The 6872-nt window shown below is 54.3% G+C and overlaps 1 protein-coding gene across 1 annotated transcript; it reads left to right on the top strand.

Annotated features, from left to right (window-relative positions):
- Positions 1 to 733: 733 nt before the first annotated feature.
- LOC102458823 (olfactory receptor 1L1-like) lies at positions 734 to 1677 on the top strand. Its single transcript, XM_075914871.2, has one exon. It carries the CDS (start codon positions 734 to 736, stop codon positions 1670 to 1672), a length of 939 nt encoding a protein of 312 aa, XP_075770986.2. The 3' UTR covers positions 1673 to 1677.
- The last annotated feature ends 5195 nt before the right edge of the window (positions 1678 to 6872 follow it).

Here is a 6872-nt window from a genome sequence, read left to right as displayed (position 1 = left end):
TTCGACCCCTCCCGTTCGGTCTAGATGTAGTTACTGTTAGGCGGGTGTATAACTGGTCAAAAGACCATCCTCAGACAATGCTGAGTGTGAATGGGAGCCAGCAAAGCAAAGCCGCTCTGACCATCCTGAGCTAACAGGCTAGGGCGGGACCTGGGGTTGACACGGGAGGGGGGCGTCCCTCTCAGATTGGCGCTGGTGAGCTCTCGTCCAGAGCTCTGTGGCCACTTCTGGGCTGCAAGTGTTAGACAAGCTGTGGGCGAATCAGAGAGAGTCCAGGCAGAGCAGCAAACGGGGAAAGGGTTAGAAATGCTGACCTGGCAGGGAAGGGGAGACAAACGGGGCCTGTTTGGCATTGAGAGAAGGAGAGAAAGGGGGGAACCCGAGAACAGGCTTCACAGACGCTGAGGCTGCTGCCTGGCCAGGGCCAGCGTGTCCGTCGGGCAGGAAGAGGAACATGGAGCCCAGAGTCTGTGAGTCCCAGCAATACACAGAGCAGAGAGACTCTGCATGTTTTTCCAGTGACTGTCCGTGACCATGTGCAGAACTGAGCCAGGGTTGGGTTGGCGTCTGCCTTGTAGCACATTTTAAATCGAGATCGAGCTGTTAAACTGTTGCCCAAACAGGGCCAAACGGGACTTGGCTCCCAATGAGCGACTGGCGTAATGTGTCAGCGAGTCCCCTCCCTGCCAACTCCCTTCTCCTCCCCGCTCAGGTGCTGCCGCTGCCCCTCGCCATGGCCGAGGCCAACTGGACGTCTGTCTCCGAGTTCGTGCTCCTGGGCATGTCTGATAGCCTGGACCCGCAGCCGCTGGTGTTCGCTGTGATCCTGGTCACCTATGTGGTGAACCTGGTTGGCAACTCCATGCTTGTGGGGCTGGTGTGGACTGACTCTCAGCTCTGCAGCCCCATGTATTTCCTCCTGAGCCAGCTTTCAATGGTGGACATGGGCATGGTCTCCATCATCCTGCCCCAGGCCCTCGTGCATGCCTTGAGCGAGCACCGGACCATCCCCTTTGCCAGCTGCCTGGCCCAGCTCTTCCTCTACGTGGCGGTTGGCAACATGGAGGGCTACCTGCTGGCTGCCATGGCCTACGACCGCTATGTGGCCGTCTGCGACCCGCTGCGCTACGCCGCCGTGGTGACGCGGGCCCTGTGCCTCAAGATGGTGGCTGCTTCATTGGCCCTGGTGATCTCGCACGCCATTTTGCACACCGTTATGGCCGCCCAGCTGCGTTACTGCGGCAACCGCCTGCAGCATTTCTTCTGTCATGTGCAATCGCTGCTGCGCCTCTCCTGCACCCGGCCCATTGTCCACGAGATGGTGGTCTCCACCGAGGGTGTCATGGTGGTGCTGGCCCCTTTCACCTTCATCCTGGCCTCCTACGTCCGCATCGGGGTCTCTGTGGCCCGCCTGCGCTCTGCCCAAGCCCTGCGCAAGGCCCTGTCCACCTGCGGCTCCCACCTGACCGTGGTGTTTCTCACGTACGGCACCGTGCTCTGGCTCTACTTCCGCCCGGATGCCAGCAACACCCCGGGGTACAAACAGCAAGTGACCTTCTTCTACACTGCGGTGGTGCCCACCCTGAACCCCCTCATCTACAGCCTGAGGAACAAGGACGTGGCTGCGGCTCTGGCAAGGGCAAAGAGGAAGGTCCTGGCTCGGTTCACGTGAGTCCGGCCCACGGCTCCGTCGCTGCACTGGGCATGGACTTTCCACCTCCCCGTTTATCTCCCCCAGGACACCTGGGAGCTTTTTGCCTTATACATGAAGCTGGTGGAACTAACACACATGTAGGGTCACACCCAGCTACACACACACAAGTACACACAGCCCAAGTGTTTCCTTGGAAAAAGAGGTTCTCAAGGGCATGGCCACACGGCCTCAGCCCCAAGGCCCATTGTATAAATGTTCTTAGTACCCATCAGCCCAAAGACTCAACAATCTGAACATAAAAGTGGCAAGACCAGGTCAGACCAATGGTCCATCTAGTCCAGGATCCCGTCTCCTGACAGCGGCCAAAGCCAGGTGCCCAGAGGGAATGAACAGGTCAGGGAATCAACATGCGATCCATCCCCTGTTGCCTGTTCCGAGCTTCTGACAGAGGCTAGTGACACGATCCCTGCCCTCCTGGCCACCGATGAACCTGCCCTCCATGAACCTATCTAGTTTGTTTGTGAACCCTGTTAGAGTCTTGATCTTCTGAACATCCTGTGGCAAGGAGTTCCACAGGCTCACTGTGTGTTAGGTGAAGAAATACTGCCTTCTGTTTGTTTTAAATGTGCCGCCTATTCATTTTGTTGGGTCACTCTTAATTCCGATGTTACGAGAAGCAGTAAATAGCATTCTCTTATTTACTTTCTTCACCCCAATCATCCCTTCAGAAGACCTCTGCCATATTCCCCGAGATGCTGCTGTTCTGAGCTGAAAAGTCTTAATAAATCTGTGCTCCTAGGGGAGTTGTTCCATGCCCCGAACCATTTTTATTTTCTTTCTCTGCACCTTCTCTAGTTCCAATATCTGTTTGCAGGAGGGGCGACACATTTGCACACAGTATCCCAGGTGTGGGTGTGCCATAGATTCATGCAGATGCCATAGGATGGTGTCAGTCTTATTATCAGTCCCTTTCCTAATGACTCCCCGCACTCTGGTGGTGTTTTGGGCTGCAGCAGCACGTTGGGGAGAGGGGTTTCTAACAGATCTGTGCTAGGAGACCATTTTCTGGCCTGGGTGAGACAGGGGGTCACAGCAGATGCTCCCAATGGCCTGAGAATGTATGAAGAAGCCACGGCCCTGGCAGGGAATTGTAGCTAGGACCTTTGCCTCTCACTGCAGGGTGAGGTAAAGCCTCATTTATCCCACTGGCGGCTTAGCCACGGGGCAGGAAGCCATGATGGATGCCACTTTATTAAGGATCTCCCGGTGTTTGCAGCTGTGTGCTGACAAACTCATGCCACCAAACCCCCTTATCACGGGATCTTTAGCCATGCAGAGGAGCCCGGGAGGGATCTACAGGAAGCTTGGTCTGCCCCGGTTGTATGTGACTTTCCAAAGTTGCATACTGGGATACCTGCCAGAAGGCCCTTGGAGAGCAATCCCACTTCTGCCACCACCCTCCTAGGTATCCTCTGGAAGTGACTAGCAGTGTGTCTGTCCGTCTGTGTACAGCGCTGTACTTTGTGACCCTGACATTCTGTGCTTTAACGGCTATCAGGCTTTTAGCCTTTTGAATCCCCGTGTCGAGCGTGATTATGAAACAACTGTCACTTTCATCCGGAATTTCTTGCCGCTGTGAACATTGAAATAAAGCAGAAAATTAAAAAATGCGCCAACCCCCTTATTTTTCCAAGTGAGTGAAAATGCACCCAGGGTTAGACGCTTTCTAAATGGACCCCAATGGTAGTTCTGGGGGGCAGAGAATGGGTTGGCGTCTTTCCCTTCTGGGAGGCACTGGCTCCAGGTCAGCAGATCCTACAGGGTCAGAGAGTTCTGGACAATGTCACCATCAAGGAGTGTTCACATGCTTCCCATCTGTCCCCCGAAGTGCTCTGTTTCTGCCTCAAGAACTGAGAAGGATTCCGGCGTCTCCTCAGCCTGTTTCCCATTTAGCTCATGGTGCCCCAGAGGGAGGGAGCACAACAGGGAATCCATCTGCTGCTACCCATTTCCAGCCTCTGACAAACAGGGACACCCTCCCTACCCATCCTGGCTAATAGCCAGTGATGGACCGAACCTCCATGAATTTATCTAGTTCTCTTTAGAAGTCCATTCTAGTTTTGGCCTTCACAGCATCCTGTGGCAAGGAGTTCCGCAGGTTGACGGTGCACTGTGTGAAGAAATGCTTTGTTTTTAAACCTGCTGCCTTCTAAATGAATCTGGTGAACCCTGGATTTTGTGTTATGATAAGTCAATAAAGCTTCCTTATTCACTTCCTCCACAGCAGTCATGGCGTAATAGACCTTTCTCCTATCCCCCCTTAGCCATGTTTTCTCCAAGCTGAAAAGTCCTAGTTTTATTAATCTGACGTCATACAGATGTTGCTCCAGCCACCTAATCATTTTTGTTGCCCTTTTCTTTACCTTTTCTCGTTCCAATTTGCCGCCTTTGAGAGGGGGTGAGGATGCCTGCGTGTGGTATTCAAGCTGTGGGCATGTCATGGATTTATGTAGGGGCAATGTGATGTCTTTGATCTCATTATCTGCCCCTTTTGTAATGGCGCCCAACGTTCGGTTCGGTTGTTTGACTGGTGATGGCAACAGTGTCCGAGGCGGGCAGGGAATTAGCCAGTGGAGAAAGGCTGCGATTGTCCCGGCAGGTTCCAGAGGAGGCAGAAAACCCACCTTGCCTTGCTGAGCCAGGGCGAGCCAGAGGCGAGTAGAAGAGCAGACCCACTGGCAAGACCTTGAGCGTGTTTTCTGAGCCGTCTCAAAGTCTCCCTTCCCATCTCTGATCATTCAGGGGAGAGTGAGGAGGGACCCCCCCAAAAAATGCATCCGGGGAAACCCACCTGACCCTGCGGTCCAAGCCCCGAAGCATGAGAATGGATTGGAAAGGGACAGGAATGAACAGGGGTGTTGCTTAGATTTACAGGGTGGACGGGACCCCATGCCCACCCCTGCCTTGCCAGGCACTAGCACATCCCACAGAGTTGGCATCAAAGAGATGGCTAAGTTCACAGCCACCTTGGCCGGGTGGAACCTGGGTGATTGGCCAGTCTGACGTCCACAGCCCAGAGCCCGGCCCCCAAATAGTCCCCCTGGCAGATAAGAGCATAAGAACGGCCAGACTGGGTCAGACCAAAGGTCCACCCAGCCCAGTGTCCTGTCGGCCGACACTGGCCAATGCCTGGTGCCCCAGAGGGAGGGATCACAACAGGGAATCCTCTGTGCTGTCATCCATTCCCAGACAGAGGCTAGGGACACCATGCCTACCCATCCTGGCTAATAGTCATTGCTGGACTAACCTCCATGAATCTCTTTTTGGAACCCTGTTAAAATCCTGGCCCTCACTGCATCCTCTGGCAAGGAGTTCCACAGGTTAACTGTGCTCTGAGTGAAGAAAAAACTTCCTTTGGTTTGTTTTAAACCTGCTGCCTGTTCATGTCATTTGGTGGCCCCCTCGTTCTTACATTGTGGGAATAAGTCAATAATGTTTCCTGATTCTCTTTTAGGAAAACCTCCCAGCATGGCTGGAAACGGACCAGGATCGGGAAGCTATCCTGCCCCTTTGGACATGTCTACATTCTACCGAATGGAAAGGGAGGGGTGTGATAGCAGGGGCAGTTGTACCCCAGAATGACCACAGGGGGGCAGCAAGCACCCCAGCCCTGAGCAGCAGCTGCGGGATGGGAGCACGGCCTGTTACGCTGTTCCAGGGAGCAACGGCTGGCCAGGCTGCACAGATCCTACCGCTCCGGGCCGAGCCCAGAGAGAAGCCAGCAAGTGGGCGAACCCCCTTGCTCTGGCCCAGGCCAGCTCTGGGGAGAAGCCAGCAGGCAGGGCTGCATGGCCACCATCACCCTGGACCGGCCCCAAGGAGAAGATGCCAGCTGCCAGCACCCCCTGCTCCGACTCCTGTACCCCATCCTGTGCCCTGAGACCCTCCTCCCCCCCAACCCTGATTCCTGCAACCTCCCCATGCCCCCCAGCCTCCTTCCCTAGACCCTCCTCAACCCCTACCTGTGATCCCTGCACCCCCCCTGCACTCTCAGTCTCCTTCCCCGAGCCCCCCACATACCCAAGCCCCTGCCCTGGAGTAGCCAAGCAACACCAGCTGAGTCTTCCAGTGCATTACTGCTCTGGAGGAGAGGGTCAGAATTCAAACTGATCGGGACGCACCGGAGAAATGGTCGGAGGTAAACAGGGTGAAGTTGAATAAGGACCAATGTAAAGGGCTGCGCTTAGGAAGGAACAATCCGTGTCACACGCAGAATGGGAAGCGACTGTCTAGGAAGGAGTCCTGCAGAAAGGGATCTAGGGGCCAGCGTGGACCACACGCTAAATATGAGCCAACAGTGCGACGCTGTTACAAAAAAAGCAAACCTGATTCTGGGAGGCATGGACAGGAGAGCTGTGAGCAAGACACGAGAAGCCATTCTTCCGCTCTACTCTGCGCTGGTTAGCCCTCCGTTGGAGTTTTGTGTCCAGTTCTGGGCGCCGCATTTCAGGAAAGATGTGCAGAAATTGGAGAGGGTCCAGAGAAGAGCAACGGGAATGATGAAAGGTCCAGAGAACATGAGCTAGGAAGGAAGGCTGAAAGAACTGGGCTGGTTTCGTTTGGAAAAGAGAAGATTGAGGGGGGACATGAGAGCTGTTTTCAGGTATCTAAAAGGGTGTCACAAGGAGGAGGGAGAAAAAATGTTCTTTTTGGCCTCTGAGGACAGGACAAGAAGCAATGGGCTTGAACTGCAGCAAGGGAGGTTGAGGTTGGACATTAGGAAAAAGTTCCTACCTGCCAGGATGGTCAAACACTGGAATAAATTGCCCAGGGAGGTTGTGGAATCCCCATCTCTGGAGATATTTAAGAGTAGGTTAGGTAAGTGTCTATCAGGAATGGTTTAGACAGTGCTGGGTCCTGCCATGGGGGCAGGGGACTGGACTCGATGACCTTTCGAGGTCCCTTCCAGTCCTAGGATTCTATGATTCTATGATTACTATTGACAGTCCCATCCCTGCTAATACCCCTCACAGGACTGGTCCCCCAGGAATGTCTCTCATTCTGTTTCGAGCTGGGTTCTAGTCTTGGCTGCCACACCATCCCCTGGCAGTGAGTTCCACAGATTAACTGCACGTCCATAGAGTCAAAAAGCGCTGGAACATGGGCTATCACAGCAGGCAGGAGCTAGTCAGGAAAGGCTCTGTTCCCTGAGGATAAG

The sequence above is a fragment of the Pelodiscus sinensis genome, chromosome 18 (genome assembly GCF_052426305.1).
Source record: "Pelodiscus sinensis isolate ZL-2025 chromosome 18, ASM5242630v1, whole genome shotgun sequence".
Taxonomy (NCBI): domain Eukaryota; kingdom Metazoa; phylum Chordata; order Testudines; family Trionychidae; genus Pelodiscus; species Pelodiscus sinensis.
This window is presented reverse-complemented; position numbering and strand designations above follow the sequence as displayed.